The following is a 22,311-nucleotide window of genomic DNA, read 5'->3' on the forward strand; positions in this document are numbered from 1 at the left end:
TGTTTGCAAGCGTTGTCGCAGTTCATTGAATGCCATTTGCTCCTGTTCACCCCAAAAGAAGGGGACGTCCTCACGTGTGAGTCGTGTCCATGGCGCCGCAATAGACGAAAAGTCCTCGATAAATCGCCGGTAATAGGCACACAACCCTAAGAAGCGTCTCACAGCCTTTTTGTCACGGGGTGCAGGAAATTGCGCTACGGCGTCTATTTTGGCCGGGTCAGGTCGAACACCCTCGTGACTGACGACGTGGCCTAGGAAGCTGAGTTCGTTGAAACCAAAATGAGATTTTTCTGGTTTTAAAGTCAGGCCGGCCGAGCGTATGGCTTGGAGTACGGTGGATAGACGGCTGAGATGTTCCTCGAATGATGCTGAGAATACAACAACATCGTCCAGATAGACCAAGCATGTTTGCCACTTCAAGCCCGATAGTACGGTGTCCATGAGACGCTGAAAAGTGGCCGGCGCCGAGCACAACCCAAAAGGAAGCACCTTAAATTCATAAAGGCCATCAGGCGTCACAAAGGCCGTTTTTTCACGATCTCTCTCGTCGACTTCTATCTGCCAGTAGCCGCTTCGGAGGTCCATTGAAGAGAAATAGCGCGCATGACGCAGCCGATCGAGTGAATCGTCTATGCGAGGCAATGGATAGACGTCTTTCTTCGTGACTTGGTTCAACTTGCAATAATCAATACAGAAACGCAAGCTGCCGTCTTTTTTCTTGACCAAAACCACGGGGGACGCCCAAGGACTTTTCGAAGGTTGTATGACGTCATCCACGAGCATCTTCTGTACTTGCTTCTGAATCTCCTCGCGTTTTTTCGGAGCCACACGGTAGGGGTTCTGCCGAATCGGTCGCGTGTTGTCTTCGGTGATGATGCGGTGCTTGGTCAATGGTGTCCGCTGGACCTTTGACGTACGCGAAAAGCAGTCTTCGAATTGGTGTATAAGTCCAAGCAGACGCTTCCTATCAGAGGACGGTAGCGTGGAGCAGATGTCCACCGACAAAGTTGTCGAGGCAGGGACTGTCGCGTCATCTGGTTGCAAAGCACAGCAATCCCCGGCTTGGTCTATATCAACGAAGTAGGCAATTGCGGTACCCTTCTGGATTTGACGGCGCTCGTTGCTGAAGTTTGTAAGGAGCACTTCTGCCTGTCCACCAGTAAGCGTTAGAATGCCTCTCACGATGGAAATGACTTGAGTGAGCAAAAGAGCGACTATGTGCTCCACTACCACATCCTTATAGGAAGGCCACCCACTGGACACAGACACAAGGCAGCAGGATCTCGGTGGGAGCGTCACATCGTCGGCTATTCGCAAACTGCCGCGTAGTTCGTCGCTGCTGTCGTCGACATACGGATGTGTGCAAAACGTCACCATACGTTGAGGAATGTTGATAATAGCGCCATGATCTCGAAGAAAATCCATGCCCAAAATTAGCTCTTTACAGCAGTCTGGCAACAGGACGAAAGTGGCCACGAAGCTAGAATCCCCAATGCGAAGTCGAGCGGTGCATTTACCCGTGGGAATCATCAGCTGACCACCAGCACTCCTTATGTGTGGCCCTGTCCACGGTGTCTTTACCTTTCTAAGGCGGTCGGCGAGTTCTTGTCGCATGATTGAGAAGTCGGCGCCAGTGTCGAACAGTGCTGTAACGTAATGTCCGTCAATGAAAACGCCAAGATCAGCACGTACAACTTCACCGGCATTAGTATTCGTCGTCGTATTCGTCGTCGTAATCGTCGTGGTTGTCGTCATACCTTCTTGCGATGATAGGGGGAACTTTTCGGTGTCTCGACGATTGGCAACCTTGCCCCCGGAGGTCGCAGCAGTTAGTTTCCCCGGCGCGGGCTAGGCGAACGGCCTCTGGTGACGTCCGCGTAGCTCTGAGGGAAGTCACGGTGACGCGCAGGAGATGGAGATCGCCAGCGACGCGGTGTAGTTGCTTGGCCAGTCGACAGTTGATCGGCATCGTGGGCACGACGGTCTTCAGAGCGGAAAGAAGCGGGACGAGAAAAGTTCCCGAAGCCGGAATCGCTATGACGGCAATAGCGAGCAATGTGACCTAGGTCTCCGCAGCGGAAGCAAATAGGTCGACGGTCGGCCATGCGCCACAAGTCAGTTCGGCGAACTGGTGGCCGTCTCATGGAATCCCGTTGCCACCAAGGTACGGCCGCGGGTCGTGGCTGGAAGGATGTCGCCACAAATGACGGTGGAGGACGACGCGACGGACCACATCAGCGTAGCTCGCTGGATGTGGCTCAGGACTTGGCGCCGGTGGTGTAACGGCTTGCCTCAACTCCTGGCGGACGATTTCGGCAACAGATGCGACGGCCGGTTGGGTAGGAGGGACGCAGAGGGCCCGAAGTTCCTCACGCAGTATTTCCCTAATCATTTGTCGCAGGGAACTTTCACACACGGCAGTGCAGCACTTACTGCCGTGTGGTTCGGCAGCGGTCAAAGTGTCGGTATCGTTGTCGCAGTGCGCGCTCGATGACAGTCGCCTCTCTTATGAATTCATCTACTGTTGTAGGTGGATTTCGTACGAGGCCCGCAAACACTGGTTCTTTGACACCCTGCATTAGGTGACGCACCTTCTTCGCCTCGGGCATGTCAGGGTCAGCTCGTCGAAACAGACGGATCATACCCTCTGCGTACATGGCGGCTGTTTCGTTGGGTTTTTGTGCGCGAGCCTCAATCAGTTGCTGTGCGCGATCCCGTCGGTCCGTGTTCAAAAATGTGGCGAGGAGCTTTCGGCGGAAATCTTCCCAAGATTGGAAAGTAGCCTCGTGGTTCTCGTACCACGTGCAAGCGCTATCTTCCAGGGCGAAATATGCACGGCCAAGTTTGTGCTGTTCGTTCCAGTGGTTAGATACAGCGACCCGTTCGAACTGTTCGAGCCAGTCCTCGACATCCTCGTACTCTTCTCCATGAAAAACTTCAGGAACGCGAGGATGTTCAAGAGTCACCTGGGAGGGAAGTGTGGTCTGCGATGGAAGGGTAGCCGTGGATGTGGTAGGAGCTGCCATGCTGGTTAGAGGCGGAACAGGTACGGACTCCGGACTTAGGCCTAGTAGGCGCCGACTGAATCGGTGCACCGGAGTCGTGACGAGGGGCTGGGTCTCTGGACTAGATGAACGGGTCCGAGCAAGACTGTCCTGCATCCGGTTGTACCCAGCACCTCCACCAGTGTCACGACGTCAAAACAGAGGTCTTGCCGTAGAGACTGAGACACCAGAAGCAGGTCGATCTTTTTAATTAGAACGCGCAAGCGAGTTCTTCTTCGTCCATTTCGTAGTCCTTCGTGGCACATGCACAACTGTCATCGTCTTTCTTGGGCAAGCACGTGACAATATCACAGAAGCTTTTCAAACAAGTGAATTCAGCTCCCTCGACAACAACAATGTTGATTGGCACAGCACACCGGCGCAAGCTTTGTAAGCGCGGCCAAAAGTTGGTTATCGACGGTAGCAAAGATGGCATATTCATGACAGCACGTGTACACTTCTGCAGCACCGGCAACAGCAGCCTTGATCTCAGCATCGATGCAGTAAGAAATGGCTACGTCGTCATCTGCACTGATGAAGTTGTTCACTGTGCGAGATGGTGCCTGGAATGCTGATAAGTCGCAGAATTCACCAAGTCAGGATGCACCCGGAGCCGTCCCCTGGCCCACAATGAAGGTTTACGACGGTGTTTTACTTGACTATGCTCAAAGTGCAAGTCATCATTTTTATTGCTACGTGCGGGTCAACATTTTGTTCAACTCCCGAATGAGGATTTATCGGGAATGAAGCAAGTCTACAAGGCTCAAATGACAACGTCGAGCCATGTTGCTGAGTCATGGAGTTCCCACCGTCAACATGTTTGCAATGCCCATGTCACTGCTGCAACTGCTGCTTTCAGCTGCTTTAATGGGAACAGCTTGAAAAAGCATAGCCTCTGAGATATACGTTTTAAAAAACCAGAAGCACAAAATACGTCAGAAGGTTGCACATCTCGAAGGCCATGCTTTTCAGGCTTGCATGCCATTACGCTCAAACAAGAAAGGAAGGGAATGTGAACGTTGCAATGAGACCACAGAGTCACTTCGCAATCTCGTTTTGGTGCTCTCTGCAACCGGTGTCAAATATACAGGTGCGTTCGCAAGTGCCACGCAACGAACCAGGTCAGTGCGATGAAATAACACCGCCTTTTCGTCACCTGCACGCGAAAAGGGACCGGAACTTGTTAGAAAGTGGCCGAAAATTGATCAATATTTCCTAGGAAAATGCACTTTCTGGGCTTCAGCGCGACACAGCGTTCCATACAGCGAATGTCCCGCTGTGCGGGAGTTCGATATACAGGTGCACACGTTCCGCATTTGCATGGGAAATTCAAGAGGATTTCTCAACTGTTCAATATATCCAATAATTCAATATATGCAAGTTGGATATATCCGGGATCGACTGTATAATGCAGTGCAGAATGTTGAGCGCTGAGACAATTAAATGTCACATTCTAGACAATTGCTTTTGGAATTCTGTATTATGTTTATAAATGGGTTTGTGCAGAACGCTTGTAAATATACTACTATTTGTCTTGGAGTACCGCAGGAAATAAATGCCATGCAATACTTGTATATTGAACGGCATGCTGAATAGTTGTGAAGTATACTTGTGCAAAAGCACGTAGCCCAGTCCGTGACAAGGAAAGCGTTAAATGGCCCGTACTTGCCCAGCAAGTGAATATTACCAAACCTGTTTCATGTGTAGGCACATGAATTGGAGTAGAAATAAAGATGCTTTGGCCTTACTGCTCGTAGCTTTTTTGTCTTGTTTTTGCCGCCAAGGTAAGAGACCCTAACGAAATCAGATTAAATGAGGGGTAATCTCTGCACATAGTGTTTGTTGCGCGAATTTTTAGAAGGATGGTCTGCTGTGTTCATTAAAATGATACGGCTTTTCTGAGACATGCATGTAACATGTTGCCTCCCATTTTGCAGCAATGCTCCCCCGTTGGTGACGGGTGAATGGCACAGATGCATCAGCTGCAGCACAAAACTTGATAAGTATATAAATAAAAAAAATACAGGACCAAATAGAAGCTGAGCGCAGCAATGCTTTGCACTGAATGCGGGACCACAGTGCTGGTTCAAGCCAGCTATACAGCAGCTATTGCCTGTAGGGCGGCGTAATGTATATTTTTTTTTTGTAGTACACTCAAACCTCATTATAACTAAGCTGCATCGTACACCAAAAATAAGTTTCTTATATCCAAAAACTAATTATCAAAGTATATCGCTTGCAAGACAATTTTTAATTTACTTTGTTACAATCGCTGCTTCGTTACATCCAGGTTTGTTATATTGAGGTATAAGTGTATTAATAAATTTCAATACTTTACATGAAACATTTTTCAGTGTTTGATGTGCTTAGAATGATTATTATTTCGATGTCCAAGATTACTTGAGCCAGCTGGAGTACATTTACATTTGGACATCAACGGGGAATGGGACCTGTTACCAACTGGGAATATGCTTCCGACAGGGAATATTTTCCCAACTGGGAATGCATTCTCAACTAGTGTCAGTAGGCAACAGGGAATGCGTTCCTTAAACCATTTGAACTGGAACCAGCTGAGACAAGTTCGATTTACAGTTACGAATTCTGATTTGTAAACGAAGGGCAAAGTATCTTGCCTGCATGCAAGACGTTCCAAAGAAGGCAAAAATAAAGTTTCTGTCGTATAGAGCAAATGTTTAGAGTTCCTCGAGAACAGATACTGGGAACAGATGTGTTCCTGTTCCTGCTTGGGATTGTATGCTCAAGCCCTTTGTGGTTGCCTTTTCTTAGATACTGTACGCCTTGACAGCAGCATTAATTTCTACTCAATAAATTAGTGCCCTTTCAGTTGACATGTACGTACAAAGAGAATGCTCACTTTACACATTAACAGAAGAGCCTTAAAGAGCTTGTTTTGCAGATATGCCAGCGTCAGTGTCAGCGTAGTTGATTATGAGTGAAAAATCATCATCTTGTCCGTGACCAAAAAAAAATCGAGAAAATGCAAATAAAATAAAAAAATTAATTTTGGATTCAACGTGAGAATCGAAGCCAGGGAGTATTTAGGGCAAGCAGGCCTACCAAACAGCCACTTCGTAGCTTGAAACTACTTTGAAAAAAAAAAAAAAAAAAAAAAACACTAGGTGCATGTCATGTAGTGAAAGAAGTCTCCTTAGAGCATGTAATACCACTGTGTGGCAGAATTCCGGAATCACACCAGGCATCAAATCAAGTGAACATGGTACCGCGCAGACATTATTGAAGGAAGAACTATGTGCAGTGGGCACTTAGCAACTGCACATCCACTAGACATTCTAGGATAGTTTTGAAATGGCCTATGTCAGGTTCATAAACATTCCTTGCTTTGCGGCACGATTTAATGCCTGCGAAGCAGCTTCCCGATTGCCACCATCTTGAGCTTGTTTTGAAGCTGATTTCTTTGTGCGCATTTTGCGACCCTTGAAAATGGCGTCGCGTGAACGGAACGTCTGCCCTCGCCTCTTTTCCGAAGCTCCCTTCCCAATCACTCACTGACCAGTGTGCACGTGTGCCAGGCGAACCCCCCCGTCTTTTGCTTTCCATTGGCTAATGCAGCCAAGCTGGCTGGGATTTTTTTTCTCTTCCTGGTTGTTGTTTGTTCGCCGCTGGCTCCCGCTTCGCGCGTATGTCTGTCTGCTTCCTGTTTGTGCTACGCGACCGACGCAACGACTTTCCGTCTTTTTGCCCGCATGACTGGTAACGCTTATCTAAAGAAGAAGACGCGCCAAGCGTACGGCAAGAAATGAAGGTGTCCGTGGAATGTGTCGCAGCAGAAAGCCGACAACCTGCGACTGAGTTCGCCCGATGCGGCCCAAGCGCTGCATTTTGAAGATGGCGCGCAGCCATGGGCACCTGTTGTGTCCGAATCGGTGCACTCTACGGAGCTCAGCTACAGCATCTTCTCATATTGTCTCGTCGTCAGATCATCTCTAACTTCCTGTAACATCCAAGACCGCATCGACATGGCATTTTATTTTGAGGACGAGTCCGCTGAGTGCGCCAGGAATGCGGTGATCACTCAAAAGGCCTCTAAAACCAGCATGCATCGTTGCGGAACATTGAGAGGGCTGCTGCAGAAGCAATCAGCCATTTCAACCAAGGCATGACGAAGAACAATATATAAATTGCTGAGAAACTGGGCTACAACACGTGCTGTAATCTGGTTCGTCGCAGCCTTGAAAAAGACAAAAGAAAGGCTGCAGGAAAGGCAGCAAGAGCATCACTACAGCAACGCAACCAAGACAACACTTGCAAAGCGTCACAAACCAACACAGAACCCTGCTTACAACCCTGGTCTGCTGTAGAACTTTCCTCGTGCAAAAAGTGACAATTTCATGGAAAATAAACATTGTGTGCTTTCAACCTGAACATTGTGTAGGTGTAACGTATGTGCGAGGGCAACAGTAATGTTCAAATTTTGTGCATTCCTTTCATTTGCAACTCACTGAACCGACCAAAGAGTAAAATGCACTCATGACCATGCCATATTTAGAACAAGCTGTGACAAATATTTTGCGAAGTTACAGTGGTACATTTAGCATGGCCATTATCGTATAGAGCTACAAAACGGTGCCATTTATATTGCTTTAGCTTTACTTCAGCAAAAGTTACAGTTGCTAGAAACTTCAAATGCGTCTTTCTCAGTTCGTTTTTTTGGCACATTTCACTCAGCCTTGGGGGTTTTTCCTACGTTATATTTCAGTGAGAGTGACAAATTTGGTATCATTTTATTTGTCTTCAAATGACCGTGGGGGTGATGGTATTTTCATTTCTCTAGAACCAGTTTGAGAATTACAATTAGAGATAATCGTAAGAGGAAATTAGAATAAAATATTCATCACAAGTGTTTGTCCATTTTCTTGCCTACAAAATGCCTTCAAATGAAAAAAATAGCATCATTCCCTACAGCAAGTCGTCAGCATTGGGGCTATGCCTTTACTTTTTCATTTTTATAGGGTGAAATTGCCGAAGTCCCATAAGAAATGGGCAGTTAATTAAAATTGAAACATTAATATTTCCTGAACTACTCAAGCTATTAAAAAACAAATTGCTGATATGAAATCAGCATGAAAAATTACCTCATATAATGGGGTTTAGTTGAGATTAAGCCAAAAATTGAAAAACAAGTTTTTAGTACCCACGTCCCCTCTTAAACAAGGAATCCTTAAACACATTAAACCCCTTACTGTGTAGTCTTTCTTGTTATACTTGGGTTCAGGTTTTCAAGCCTGCTTTTGCGTACTGTATATCGCTCTCAACTTCCAGTCATAATTCATATTCCTGTAGAAAATGCAGCTCTCCTTTTAAAGAACTGCCACATCACTGGGTCAGGAGCAACAGCATAGATTTCAAGGGCAAGATAAGTGCTTCATAAATTCATACACCAAGATTTTCAGACATTTTGATTTTATCCACTAGATAAGGGAGGGTTCACATCAAGAAAGAATGATGTGTAGTATGCGAAATCACTTCACTTGTGCCACTACATAAATAGAGTTACACGATACTCTTCAAGATGATTGGCTTTAACTCCCATGGACAGAGGTGCCAAACTATATAGACCGTGCTGTCTAGTGCTATGTGGATACTGTTGAGTTTCCATCCAGTAATAATTGTTAAGGCTTTACATCCCAAAACCACAATATGACTATGAGGGACACCATACCAGAGGGCTCCAAAAATTTTGAGCACCTGGTATTCCTTAACGTGCACCGATATCGCCACAGCACACGAGCCTCTGACATTTTGGCCCCATTGAAATGCGACCGTCATTGGAGGAATTGCACCCGCAGCCCTTGAACCAGCAGCCGAGCGAGCACTGTAACCTCTATCCGTCATTCCATTGAAGAGCAGGGGCCTTTTGCAAACATGTGGCACCACAGAACTAGAGATGGAGGATGCAGGCACAGGCGTTGCCCAACGCCAACATCCCCTCATCCGAGCACATCAACCACACAGAGGCAGCACAAGATCATAGAGCCCTTACTTCCTCGAGGAAGGCCTCGAAGTCCCGGCTGTGGGCACTGGTGCCACACTTCTCGGGCAGCAGGTCCATCAGCTGGGAGTGCGTGCGGTCACCCATGCACAGCAGGCTCACCATCTCCTGCCGAGTCACCTCTGCCTCACTCATGCCTGCAGGAAGTGCACGCTTGATCAAAAAGAGGGGGCTGCGAGCAACAGGGTTCTTCTTCTGCCATCTGTTGTGTCATCAACCAACGGTGAACAAGCACAAGAATTTTTTCATCAGATTTTTTTTTATCAACGTTAATATAGTAATAACATCAACAAAAAAAAACTGTTCACATGTGTCACCATTTACCGATATGGCCCAGTCTGAGTGAAGACTTGTGTCTAGTAGTGCTAAATCTAAATTCTACAAGTAGAAACATCGAAATTACAGATAAATTTTTTATACAAACACAACCTGTTCCTAAAGCAAACATTAATCTGCCTGTAAGTGTGCAAATGTAAAATCATGGCTACGTACGACTAACTTTGCACGGAGTTTTCCACGCCACTAAATTGACTCGCGCATTACAACAGCACATTCCTTTAAGTGCTCATTTACCATAGATTCCCTTAGCGTGGCTCAATAAATACTCCTAAAGTTTGCGTACTACACCTGAAGCTTCCCTATAACACAAGTTAATTTTTGGCCACGCAGTACTCACCGTACTTGTCAGACCAGTATGAATTCCTGCGTCACTAAATTTTATGCATGTTCGTTTTTCGAGTGCATCTGCCCTGAATGGGTAACCCACTCCTGCTCAAGGAATGAAATTCATGGTAGCCGCACCCAATAAATAAATGATAAGAATTACATGATAACAAATAAGTGATAAGAAAAGAAATAAATGATAAGAATTACATGACCCCTGGACGATGACATTAATACGTATGACGTCCCATAGAGTTAGTGATGGAACCTGAAAGACAGTGCTATCAGTCAGTCACACTTCTCATGTTTTCTCGCTTACAAGATTGTCCTCTCACTGGAAGAGGGCAGCTTTTGGTATAGTTAAAGGTTAATTTACTATTACAGAAAAATTCTTTTCGGTGTCCTTTTCAACCAATCGCCGACATATTGAGGAGTGAAATTTGGAATCATGCCGCCACAAGCTGCCCACACATGGTGAGAGAAGTGGCAGCAAAGAGTGTGTTCGCACCCAGGTTGGTGCGGACGCTGAAGAGCATGGCAAGAAAGGTGAGCGCAGCCTCCAGCATGGGCAACACCTTGTCCGGCTCCAGAAAAGAGTTGGTTCGATTGGGCGACAGCGACAGCCACTCCCAAACGTGGAACCTGATCGGCAAAAGGAAAGCAGAGAGCATCAAGTGAGTGGCTTCCGCCACTCGTGCTTTCAACAAATTTTAACACTCGTGCATTGCTTTCATATTGGTGATGCAAAAGCCAAAACGCTACAGTGGACGAAAATGTGCCCCTGTCATCCACCAATACTGGTGCTTTGCCAATTTGAATGAGCTTAGCGTCATTCAGATTCCTGTAATGCATTGGATCTGTGTGTCTTCTCTCGTGTTCTCAAATGAAAGATTAGGTGAAAGATATAATGATAAAAATACGTTCCACTTTCTGTCAATATGTCAGAGCCCTTTGTACTAAGCACTGGCTTTCATTATTCAAAGTGCCTTCATTATCCTGATAATTACGATGTGCATCACACCACTTAATGCACAGCACTTAACACAGGTGTAAACTACCAATGAGATAACCGCACAAAATCCAAGTACCACTCCATGACAGGTGAACGAGTTCTGACCGAAGACAGTGCATTCACACGAAAAAGCAATAACATCTAATTTGACATAACCCCCAATTGGTATGGTAATTAATTAGTATTTGATGGGCTTTCTGAACAATCCACAGTTCAAACTTCGAATAGCTTTTAGAAAACATAACTCATTGGCTTTGTGGCAGTATCTTTCCACAAAAATCCTAGGTATAGAAAATAGCACTTCAAAAGCGATATGCTGGGCTTTTCTATAAAGTAAATCAATGTCCCCCCATAATTTTCACCTGGCTGCTTTCCATTGCATTTCAAATAAGTTCACCAAAAGCCACATACTCAATATCATACTTTTCAAAACACTCACAATGAAGAAAATAATTTAAAAAAGCATATCTTTGCCACATAGATGAGCATTCATTTCTAAGTTTAATGCGTGTTTTTCTCAAGATGCAATTTTGGGCAACTTCTTGAATTTCAATGTCATGTTTTTGGTGCTTCTGATGGCCAGATCAAAATGAAATTTTTCCCACATATTCCTTAACATGTGAGGAGTGCAATTATTGCCTTCAGTACCTGATATCACGTATATAATTATTATGAGCTTAAAGTTAGCAATTAGCAAGGGCTGAGCATTCCAAGACTTCTATAAGTACAATTTTTCTTGTTCATTAAAGTGTCTTATACACACTTTATTGTTATTTGCATTCTTCAGTTACCAATATGAGCCGTCTTCGTCTCATAGGCATACAAGTGTATATTTTGCACATTGTCGTGGTACAAAATGAAAGCGATGCAACTAACTATAAAATAAGCACATGTTTGAAATCAGCAAGAAAGCTATGTAAACAGCAAAAATTTCATTGCCCTAGACCACAAACTAAACTTTTTTTTTTAAGTGGTGTCTCCCCTTAACCGCTCCACATGCTCCAACACACACACACACACACACACACACACACACACACACACACACACACGCACGCACGCACGCACGCACACACGCACGCACATGCACACACACGCGCGCGCGCGCACACACCTCTGGAAGACAGTGGAAATAAACCAGTCCGGATCGAGATGGGTGGCACACAGCTGGAGCAGAAAGAGATCGGCATCCACCATAGAGTTGCAGAAGTGGCACTGAATGTACGTCATGGCTTGCCCCTTGATCTGCAGCCCATTGCGTGCCCAGAGGCCGCAAAGGATTTCATGGAACGACACCTGCAAGCAGAAAAGCGCCGCCATCTGCAATTCATGGTCAGTCAGCATTTCCTATCAGCCACCAGCGTAGGTTGAATCTAGGTTTTTTTTTTTTTTTTAAGGGAACATTGCAGAACGCAATGAGTGCAATAATAATAAAAGCTTGAGTTTTATGCCCACAAACTGCAATATAATCATGCACAATATAACTATTAAGTGGAGAGCTCTGGAAGTTTTGACAACCTGGGGTTCCCTGAAGAGCCGACAATTCACTAGCACAGGGGTTCTCAAGCATGTTGGTCCAAGGGAAACCTGCTAAGCTTTAAGCACCAAGAAAAAAAACCACACATCCTCCCCTTCCACTTTCATGCAAACACTTTTCATACTGCTATGCTACAACATTCACATGCAATAAATAAAAAAGCAAGGGTATATAAAAAGTTCATCCACTGAGATGTAACTGAACTCACTTTCCTTGCACCGACAAATCGATGCAAGACTCAGTAACACTCAGGACCTGCCGCATGTCAGCTGCTACATTCAGCTGATTCCTGTGCTTATTCTTCAGATAGGCTAGTGTCCAGAGTGCCTGCTCACAAGCTTACGTTGTTGCAAATGACTGCAGCATGCCCGCTGTCTTACCTTCAGCCCCTATCCTCAAACAGGAAAAATGCGAAAGGAGAAAATATAGGCCTATTTTCAGTCTGGATGGCTACGAGCTGCTCGCGGGATTGATCACTCAGCTTGTGCGTTTCTGTTACACACAGGAATGCGCTTACTGACACTCGGGTGTGGGTAATGGAGGTTCCTTAGACTGATCGAACCACGGTTTTATTCAAGTGAATTGGAGAGCGCAGAACCAAGATTAATTTATCAGTGGCTCGCGGAACTCCGAGGAGGGGCCTGCTAAACACTATGTTTCATGGAACCCACTTTGAGAAACCAGCCTCTAGGATGTTGCCTCCTAATAAATGCTGCTGAAGCGGCCAGGATTCGATCCCAAGACCTTTGAGTTAAAGCCCAACAACCAAACTCCCACTGATTCAGACAATACAAAAAATCATTAAAATGACATTTAAAAATAAATGATTTCTCTCACGCTGGTAAATGATTTCTCTCATGCTTCAGCCCTCTTCCATAGGGCTGAAGCACCACTGCTGCTTTGAAAAGACTCTCCATTAGGCGGAAGATAAGTAAAAATAAAATACAAATAGCAATGCCGCCTTGAAGCTCTTTTACTGGCGTGTTATGCCAGTAACGCCCTCCTAAGGCATGCCTTATTCTTGACCAGCAAAAATTAAATACATAGTGTTGAAATAATAGTAGGGCCTCCACAATTACTTATAAATTAAATTTAATTATGTTGCACTGTATTCAATACAGAGGCCTTAACATGGCAATCTTTAGGAAATGTTATTGAGCCAGAAAGACCAAGACTAAAAGGCACATATCTGTCACTGACATTCAGGTGTTTGGATTTCGGCACGGTATTCAAAATAACACCATGACCTTTATTTAGGAGAGTGCAAATATTAAATTTTCAGTTTTGAAGAGAATACAAGTAATAAAAACAAAGTGTAACGTGCATCAAATATGAAAAAATATTTTCGAATATGAATAGTAAAATTACCGATTTTCGCATGTGTGCACACACACACACAAAAAAGATAAAAGTTTGAAGGTCACACTACACATGCGAAATTAACCTGCGGAATTCGCACCAGTGTTTCCGCTGAAAGCACCAGCCTTGTGATTCATGCTTGAACAGAGGGCCATAAATAATTCGTATAAGTACCCCAACATGAGCTTCATGTCAGAGAAAACAAATGAAGGTACAAGAGAAAAATGTAGTGACTGAAAGCCCGAACGACAAGTGTACCATGGCCTGCAAAGGGTGCGCCATTAGGGTCATCAAGACATCAGTGTCTGGTAGGAGCTCGACCAGTGTGGCCCCTTGCCTCGTCACTGCCTGGCACAAGAACACTGCGTAGTACCGGTGCAGGGGCAAGTGGAATGACACCTGGTACGGGTTGGGCTGAACCAAGAGATAAAAGAAAAAAAAACAGTCATTTGTGAAATGCAACTCCACAGTGTACAGAAAATAATAAAGAAATAGAGAGGGCACACCTTTAGAAACAGGGACAGTGCCTAGGCTAAAAAAAAAAGAATTGCAATGATGCATCTCAGATGAAAAGGGTAAAACATAGAAATGTGGGAGTACAACAATGAATAACAGTTGGCCAGCAATTTTCACAGTTGTGAAAAATGTCATTCACTGTAACCATAAGCACTTCAGATACCTAAAGTAGACCGATGCCAACGGATGCGTTAACTAGCAGAATTAAGAATACGTAGCAGAGATTGTCATGCGTGATCCCCTGAGAAGTTTTGACTGCATGATTCTTGAGCCAACTGTAAGTCAGCTTCACCTTACGATAATTCCACGCCGAGGTCAGTGAAGTAGCGATAATGTGGAAAACAGTGCCAGTGTTCACACAGTGTTCTCAGTATCAGTGTTCCACCTGACCGCGAGGTTGGGCAGGCACATGAGGAACTACAATACAGACCACTTATAACGGAAGTCGCCAATGCCCGCAATATAAACGAAACAGCCTTCTTCGAGGGCCGCAGTTGCACACAATGTGTTGAGCATGCAGACTCGCATGTCCGAAAATCAAAGCATACCTGGTGCTTACAACCATTCAAATTTCTGAATGCTCTAAAAAATATTAAATGAATGCAAGGGGGGGGGGGGGAATCTAACAATAACAAAAGAAAACGACATCGCAGAAATTCGCTGACTATTTTTCAGACCGCCTCGATTATGCGCATCACACAAAAACTATGTCGAATCATGTATAAATTTCATGCGCTGAAAGACACCAATCGTTCCGTTTCATCGGTACGCACCTGGTTTCAAAGACATCGCAATCGAATTGCAATCCATCATTCAAGCGACCCATACCACCCTCATTTTTCTTAACTATGTGTATCCCTTCCCTTGAAGTTCAGCCACCAGTAAGAGTTTTGTTGATTCCATACCCAATCGCAACTTAGGTAGCACAGGACTCCTAGGGAAATGCAACCAGGGCTGATTAGGCCTATCCTGCCTTTTGGTATGCTGTCAAGGAAAGTTAGCTCAAGATACAAAGACCAAGCATCGAAAAGATCGCACTTAAGTACTGAACCAAAAACAGCGCGGGTGATACGAAGTTTGCGTTCGCAGACGGGAGATCAATGACAGAAACCTGCCAAGCTCATGTAAGACCGCGCACCGGCAGCGAAGATGATGATGATGATGATGTTTGATGTTTTATGGCGCAAGGGCCATTTCACGGCCAAAGAGCGCCAGTTCATCTAACTAAAAACATGGACAATGATTGTGATAAGCGGCTGTATAAGGGCCATAAAATTCCTCGCGGTAAGGCGGGTAAAAACATACAAGTAATAAAATCATGACCATGTCGTGAAAGGTGTGTGCGGTGTAAATAGATGACAAAAGTTGGTGATAATAAAAGACGATGGTGGATATGTATGGCATTAGCACAAGTGCCTCACTCGTTCAAACCCTTGCGTCCAAGGGCCGTGAGGCATGTGCTTTCTTGTGTAGCCACCGCAGCAAAAACCTCTCTGGAGAGGTCATGCTACGGGATGCCCGGGTATATGATGTGAAAGCTGTGAATTTCTTTTAAAAACGCTAGCAATGATTTATGACTAAAAAGTGGTTCCCTACCGACGAACATTGCAGGGTGCAAAGGTATATGTTGTCGGTAGGGTAATGGAAAGTGTTGTTTTCTTACAGTGTCCAATTGTTTGCACTCAATTAAAATGTGAAGGACAGTCAATACTTCACCACATCTGTCACACAATGGTGGATCGCCACCGGACAAAAGGTGTGTGTGTGTCGTGTATGTGTGTCCTATCCTGAGTCTCGTTAGTATTACCTCTGTATGACGCGATTTTGATACTGGCAGCCAATGACCAAGGTGTGGCTTAATAACGTGTAGTTTGTTTTGTGTGTGTGTATCCCACTTGCTCTGCCAGTATACTCTGAGGTTTCGTTTGAGAGACGGCTTAAGATCGAGGGCCGGGATTGATCTGGGTGTAGATGCAGTGTTTTTGTGGGCGGATGCAGCGAGCTGATCCGCCCTCACGTTGCCTTGAATCTCACGGTGCCCTGGCACCCAGCACACTACAACATGTTGTTTGAGTGTGTATAGTGTGCATAAAATGGAGTAAAGTGAGACAAGGACTGGGTTTTTGTGTTTTTTAAGAGTGTGCAGAGCCGTTACTACACTGAGGGAGTCTGTATAAATTACTGCTTTTTGTATTTGTAATTGCTTGATGTGTTTAGCCGCCACAAGCATCGCATAGGCTTCCGCTGTGAAGATACTTGTGTCTGGATGTAGAGGGCCAGCATCCGAAAAAGATGGGCCGACAGCAGCGTAGGACACAGAGGAGTTAGACTTGGAGGCATCTGTAAAGAACTCAGGACGTGTGTATTTGTGTTGAAGTTCCAGGAAGTATGTTCGGATATGGGCAATAGGCGCATGTTTTGTAACTTCAAGAAAGGACACATCACAGTCTATAGTCTGCCATTGCCACGGTGGCAGATATGCTACAGGAGCCATTAAACTATGTTCAAGTGAGACTCCAGTTTCCTCAGCTAGACTTTTCAGGCGAACTGAGAAGGGCTGCCTCATCGAAGGCCTGTTTTGAAACAGAATGGAGCTCGACAAATCAATAATAGTGGAGTATGAGGGGTGCTTCTTATCTGCTTTCACCTTAAGGAAATAAACAAAGGACATGTAAGTTCTCTGCAGATGAAGCGACCACTCATTTGACTCAACATAAAGGCTTTCTACGGGGCTGGTGCGAAAAGCACCCGTAGAAAGGCGGATGCCCAAATGGTGCACGGGGTCAAGCATCTTCAAGGCACTTGGAGTAGCAGACTGATAAACAACGGCCCCATAATCTAAGCGGGTGCGAATCAGGCTTCTATAGAGGTTCATGAGGCATTGCCTATCACTGCCCCAAGTAGTACGTGACAACACTTTTAAAACATTCATGGCTTTTGAACATTTTGTTTTTAGATACTTGATGTACGGCACGAAGGTCAACTTGTTGTCCAAGATTAGGCCTAAGAATTTATGCTCGGCTTTGACGGACAGACGTTGACGGTTCAGTTTAATGTCGAGTTCTGAGTGCATGCCTCTCTTTCGGGAGAACAAGACACACGTGCTTTTTTGTGGGTTCAGTCGGAATCCATTTTCCTCTGCCCATTTGGAGAGCTTGTTTAAACCTAACTGAACCTGCCGCTCACACAATGCCAGATTGCAAGACCTGAAGCCAAGCTGGACGTCATCGACATATGTGCAATAAAACATATTGCGAGGGATGGTCAAGCGCAAGGAATTCATTTTTATGAGAAAAAGTGTGCAGCTAAGTACACCACCTTGTGGCACGCCTGTTTCCTGAACAAATGTTTGGGATAGAACCGTGCCCACTCGGACACGGAAAGTCCGGTTTGACAGGTAACTTTTGATTATGTGAAACATTCTTCCGCGCACGCCAAGGTGGGAAAGGTCTCTTAGAATTCCGAAACGCCAAGTTGTATCATAAGCCTTTTCGATATCGAGGAACACGGAGAGAAAATATTGTTTATGGACGAAGGCGTCTCTAATCTGTGCCTCGATACGAACAAGGTGGTCTGTGGTGGATCTACCTTCTCGAAACCCGCACTGAAATGGGTCGAGCAAATTATTTGTTTCAAGGTAATGTACAAGTCGGCAGTTTATAATTTTTTCGAAGACTTTGCACAAGCAGCTTGTAAGTGCTATAGGCCTATAACTCGAGGGTAAAGAAGGGTCTTTGCCCTCTTTCAAAATGGGAATAATAATAGCCTCTTTCCAGGAGGTAGGGATAGCGCCAGAAAACCAGATAGCATTGTACAAACAAAGTAAGGTTTTTCGTGTTTCGATTGGTAGGTTTTTTAACATTTCATACACCACACGGTCAGAACCTGGGGCAGAAGTACTGCAGGAGTTAAGAGACATTTGCAGCTCAGCTAGACTGAAAGCTTGGTTATATGCCTCGGATCTAGTGCATTTGTGTTCAAGTTTCTGCTTTTCTATTCTTGTTCTGTATTTTTGGAAAGTGTCAGTATAGTGGGATGAGCTGGATACCTGTTCGAAGTGTGCACCGAGGAAGTTTGCCTGATCTTCCAAGGTATCACCCTGAGTGTCCACGAGTGGAAGTGTGTGTACTTGTTTTCCTGCTATCCTACCGACCATGTTCCAGACTTTAGCCTCCTGTGTGTATGAATTGATCCCTGACAAAAACTTCTGCCAGCTTTCTCTTCTGGCCTGCCGACGCGTTCTCCTGCCTTGAGACTTTATTTTCTTGAAGGTGTCAAGATTTTCGGCTGTCGGTGAGTTCCGAAGCAGCCTCCAAGCTCTGTTTTGCTGTTTGCGCGCGTTTCGGCATTCAGAGTTCCACCATGGCACACGCCGTTTTCCTGGGTGCCCATTTGTTTGTGGGATGCATTTTGTTGCAGCATCAATCAAAAAAGCTGTGAAGTAGTCGACAGCAACATCAATGCTTAAAGTACTTATGTCACTCCAATCTATACGAGCGATGGTATGAAACCGTTCCCAGTCGGCTCTGTTTATGAGCCATTTGGGAACACGGGGTGTACACTCAGTTGCTGTAGTTGTGCTCAAAACTACGGGAAAGTGGTCGCTTCCGTACAGATTACTGACGACTTTCCACTGAAGCAGAGGCACAAGAGATGGAGAGACTATGCTTAGGTCTATGGAAGAGTAAGTGTTATGTGCGATATTATAATAGGTTGGTTCTTTTCTATTTAGGAGACATGCGTTCGACGAGAGAAGGAATTGTTCAATCAGTCGACCTCGCGCGTCGCAACGAGAGTCTCCCCATAGCCTGCTATGCGCATTGAAGTCTCCAAGGAGAACATAAGGCTCCGGAAGTTCATTAATTAAAGAGTGTAAATCACGTTTTTGCAGCTGATAGCTAGGAGGGATGTAAATAGTGCAGATTGTGATTAGTTTATCAAAAAGAACCGCTCGAACAGCCACTGCCTCAAGGGATGTTTGGAGTTGTAAGTGTGTGCATGCAATTCCTTGATTCACTATGATGGCAACACCTCCGGATGATGTCATGGCATCATCACGGTCCTTTCGAAAAATAACGTATTTGCGAAGAAAATTTGTGTGTTTTGAATTAAGGTGTGTTTCTTGTACACACAGCACTTTTGGTGAGTGTTCGTGTAGGAGTTCTTCGATGTCGTCAAGGTTTCTGAGAAGGCCCCTGACATTCCATTGTATGATTTGAGTGTTCATGGTGAATGTAAAATAATGCTGTGTGTACGAAAAGCGAGTGGCTGTTTAGACGGGGAGTTTGAGTTCACTTAACAGGGCCGTCACCAGGCCCTGTTATTTGCTTTTTTGTTTTCCTGGCGCGCTCCAAGGAGCCACGCCGCTCTTTCGGCACCACGGGTGCCGACGTATCCATTGCCTCCTCGGAGGCACTGGATGCCCGCACGTGCGGGCTGTTAGTTTGGATTTTGGGCCTCGCCTGGTGAGGGGAGGCCTTGAGACCCGAAGACTCTGGAGTCTCCGGTCTCTGTTTGGGAGTAGGCGGTGTAGCCTGGGCTACAGCCGCCTTGGGGGCAGGTGCCACAGCCGACGGCTCGCTCTGCGCAGGCCGAAGGGGTGGCGAGGGCTGGTGCGACGTTGCCCCCTGACGCGCCGCATCAGCATATGTTGCGCCATAAAATGGCGACACTCTTCGTCTTGCTTCTTTGAATGTGATGTTTTCTTTGACTTTAAGAGTGATGATTTCTTTTTCTTTCTTCCAGTTAGGACACGAACGCGAATACGCGGCGTGTTCCCCGTCACAATTCACGCAGTGGGGCGTGGTAACACAGTTATCAGATGGGTGGCCGCGGCCACCACATCTTGCACAAGTTTCCTGACCCCGGCAGTTCTGCGAACCATGACCAAATCGTTGACATTTGAAACACCGTCTTGGATTGGGAATGTAGGGACGGACAGATAGTTTGATGTAGCCTGTGTCTACAGATGAAGGCAGTGTGCTAGATGCGAAGGTGAGTATTAAATGTTTGGTAGGTATTTCTTTGTTTTCTCGTCTGATGACGATTCGTTTCACATCTGTGACATTTTGCTCTTTCCACCCTTCAAGCAGTTCCTGTTCAGACATTTCAAGAAGGTCTGCTTCTGAAACAACTCCGCGTGAGGTGTTCATTGATCTATGAGGTGAAACAGATACTGGGATGTTACCAAATGCTACGAGACTGCCAATTTTTTCATAGTGGTGTTTTTCCGGCAGCTCAAGGAGAAGGTCTCCGCTAGCCATTTTTGTAACCTTGTATCCTGGGCCAAAGACCTCAGTCAGAGATTTAGCAACAAGAAATGGAGATATGACTCTGGCTTGTTTTGTTGGGTTTTCGCTGTGCACAACATGGAATTTGGGGAAACATTGTCTGGGTTGGCTGAAAATTGAGATGTCATCGGTGCGTCCCCTCTTAGGCGGAGGACGATCTAGTAGACGGGGAAATGCAGGTGTTCCCATAGTAGTGTAGTTTTTTTCGGCAGCAATGGCGACCACCCACCATGGAGTCCAACCAGGGGACGCTGAAGCACTTAATAGCATAAGGCTGCAGACGCCAGCCGTACATTGCCACTATAACCAAATATAACTACTCAAGGTTGAGTAATTACACAAGGTTAACCCTTGCCGCCAGGAAAAATCGGAAGTAAATGGAAGAGAGAAGAAGACAGGATAGATTTAAAGACGAGAAAAGACTAAGATGTAGGAAGAGAGAGATAGGAAAAGGCGACTGCCGATTTCCCCTGGGTGGGTCAGCCCAGGGGTGCCGTCTACGTGAAGCCGGGGCCAAAGGGGTGTGTTGCTTCTGCCGGGGGGCCTTAAAGGTCCAATCACCCAGCATTGGCTCAACCCCCAGGATCCCCTTTTCCCCGGAAACGGCAAAGCCACGCACGGCTAGGCGTGGGAGGGAGTAGAAACCCCCCCGTTAGCTCGGGTCCGTGGTGTCGCTACACACCAAACGCCTACTTGCGCAGGCGCCCCTGCGGGGACCGGCAGCGAAGATGAAAGCTCGCATGATGAAACCGTAAAAGCTTCCAAATTAACGGACAATGTAGCTAACACGATATCTGTAGCAAGCTCGATAACAATGACGCTGTTTCAGAGAGAAACCTCTTTTAAGAGCAGTTGATGAGAAAGGAATTGCACATGCCATTTTGAGTCGCGCGCAGCTGGCAGCAGGTGGCTGGAGCAACGATAGCGACGATAGTACACTATGCCATCGCAAAGGCTTCCTGGGCAACCGCCCTCCTCCCTTACTCGACGATCACGCGCAGCATGCCGTAGTCTTTTTTTTTTCTTCCTTCGGCCCTTCCTTCGTTCACTTCGCGTCCCCTCCTCCTCCATAACTACCTCGACGCTCGCTTCCCAACAGCACACCCGGAGCACCTCCTTTCGGACACACATTTGCCACCCCGTTTGTCACAATTTTTGCGGAACCACATTATAACCGGTCTTTCATCTTGGCAGGACTACACAATAAGTGGTATGCATATACATGGGGTTCGGAGCAGGTTTGCCAATGGTGGCTACTTTTCACCAAATTGGTGAATTTGAGAGGCTCGTGATGACCTACAATTATGAATGGCGACATGGTGAATTTTTGACGATTTTCGGCTTTGGCCTTGAGTGAGTTAAGCATTGTATACTCAGTGTTCTAAAAATGAACGGGTGACATTTTTTCTCATAATTGTAGTTTGAGACCCGCCAGTGGAATACACACTTTGCACGTGGTTGAGTACGTGTGTCCTGCTTATCTTGTGTATCTCCTCAATTCACCGAGATCCTGGAGCCGCTGGCACTCTGGTGCGTCACCAGCAAGCTTCCAACAAAATTCAGGTCAGTGAACTGCTTCACATGCAGTGACATAGTGGTGTTGTAGTAGCTTTGTAGGTGCTTTAGGAGCTTTAAGCTTTTTAAGGCTGACTTCTGAAGTGGTTTGGTGACAGATAGCTTGCGTGTTCCAGACACAGCACCAACTGCCCTGAATCCTGAATAGCTTGTAGACTTCTTCACGTCTGTAGTACCCCTAATTTGGTATAAAGAGTTTAAATTTGTTATTAACACACTCTTTGAGCCAACCAAGAAATTGGTTTCCTCAGGCAGCCTTCAAAAACTTCAGAAACTGCACTAAG

At 45.8% G+C, this 22,311-nt stretch overlaps 1 protein-coding gene across 4 annotated transcripts in view; it reads right to left on the minus strand.

Annotated features, from left to right (window-relative positions):
* LOC119178514 (Ubr3 ubiquitin ligase) overlaps window positions 1–22,311 on the minus strand; it is a 155,701-nt gene that overhangs the window by 83,331 nt on the left and 50,059 nt on the right. For all 4 annotated transcript variants that reach the window (XM_037429720.2, XM_037429721.2, XM_075883514.1 and 1 more), the window contains exons 10-13: window positions 13,905–14,060; window positions 11,865–12,046; window positions 10,247–10,380; window positions 9,067–9,212 (exon numbers count right to left, since the gene is read on the minus strand). In XM_037429720.2, coding sequence (XP_037285617.2) covers window positions 9,067–9,212; window positions 10,247–10,380; window positions 11,865–12,046; window positions 13,905–14,060 — 618 coding nt within the window. The remainder of the gene's footprint in view (window positions 1–9,066; window positions 9,213–10,246; window positions 10,381–11,864; window positions 12,047–13,904; window positions 14,061–22,311) is intronic.

Source organism: Rhipicephalus microplus, unplaced genomic scaffold (genome assembly GCF_043290135.1).
Source record: "Rhipicephalus microplus isolate Deutch F79 unplaced genomic scaffold, USDA_Rmic scaffold_18, whole genome shotgun sequence".
NCBI classification, from domain to species: Eukaryota; Metazoa; Arthropoda; class Arachnida; order Ixodida; family Ixodidae; genus Rhipicephalus; species Rhipicephalus microplus.